General features: G+C 19.7%; 1 protein-coding gene across 1 annotated transcript in view; it reads right to left on the reverse strand.

Moving 5' to 3' along the window:
- PGSY75_1422100 (putative mitochondrial ribosomal protein L21 precursor) overlaps nt 1–469 on the reverse strand; it is a gene marked incomplete at both ends in the record, with an annotated part of 1,140 nt that extends 671 nt beyond the window's left edge. The window contains one exon of the mRNA XM_018787920.1: nt 1–469. This exon is cut by the window's left edge and continues 671 nt beyond it. Within this exon, the coding sequence (XP_018639292.1) occupies nt 1–469 (469 nt within the window).
- Between the last annotated feature and the right edge of the window lie 743 nt (nt 470–1,212).

Genomic DNA, 1,212 nt, shown 5'->3' on the forward strand with positions numbered 1-1,212 from the left:
TTTTTGTCCAATTATAAAATTTCCTTCTTCCTAGGGATGTATTACATATATGTGCCTCATTGTTATAATCACATTTGTTGATATTATTATAAACATATTTAATATTATTATTATTGTTGATATCTTCACAATATTTATCACTTTCATCTTTTGTTTCATCATATGATTTTTTTAAAATAATTTCATTCTTTTCTTGGGGTATATAATTTTTTTTCGTCAGACGAGTGTAAGGTAAATTATTATGTAAAACAAACATACAAGAACTTTTATTCATAGGAAGAAGACAATGAAGATTTTTCCACTTTCTGGCAATAGTTACTTTTTTTCTATAATTCTTTGAGGTATTTCTCCATCTAATTTTTAAATCTTTATATGTTATAAAATTATTCAAATTTTTTTTTTTCTCTTCATTAGGGTGTATGGGTATAACGGGGGGGTTGATTTTTCTCTTTCGATGTTTGCCCATCATAAGTTCCTACAAATATATAAATAAATATATATATAAATAAATATATATATAAATAAATATAAATATGTATATCTATATATATATATATATATATATATGTACATTTATTTATTGTATATAATTTTTAAACACTTACTATTTTGTGCCCCTCTTGTCTTCGACAAGGATAGTAAGTCAGCTTTCTCTTTCCTACGAATTAAAAAAGAACATATATAAATGCATTCACACATATAAATATATATATATATATATATATATATATATATATATCAAACTAATAATGTAGATAAAAGCAATTATAATTTTATAGAAAATTTAAATAATATAATATCAAATATATATAATCCATTTTATTATGATAAATTTATAAATAATGAAATAATATGTGATAAAGAAAAATTAAATATCATGTTAAAATATATAAGAGAAATTGAAAATGCATATATATATAAATATAGAAGTGATCATAATATAAAATTAACATTCGATGTTTTTTCACATTCTTTTTATATATTCCTTTCATATGATTATAAACATAAATTATGTATCAAAAATTTTAACAATAAATATAATCAAATACAAAATAATAATATATATGAATACACACCTGCACAAAAAATGTTACAATTTAATTCTTTAGGAACAATATTAACAACTAATCTATATCATCAAACAAATCAAAAACATTCAACATCTAATTATTATAATTCTTTTGAAAATGAAACACTACAAAAAATTGTACC

Source organism: Plasmodium gaboni, chromosome 14, assembly GCF_001602025.1.
Source record: "Plasmodium gaboni strain SY75 chromosome 14, whole genome shotgun sequence".
Classification (NCBI taxonomy): Eukaryota; Apicomplexa; class Aconoidasida; order Haemosporida; family Plasmodiidae; genus Plasmodium; species Plasmodium gaboni.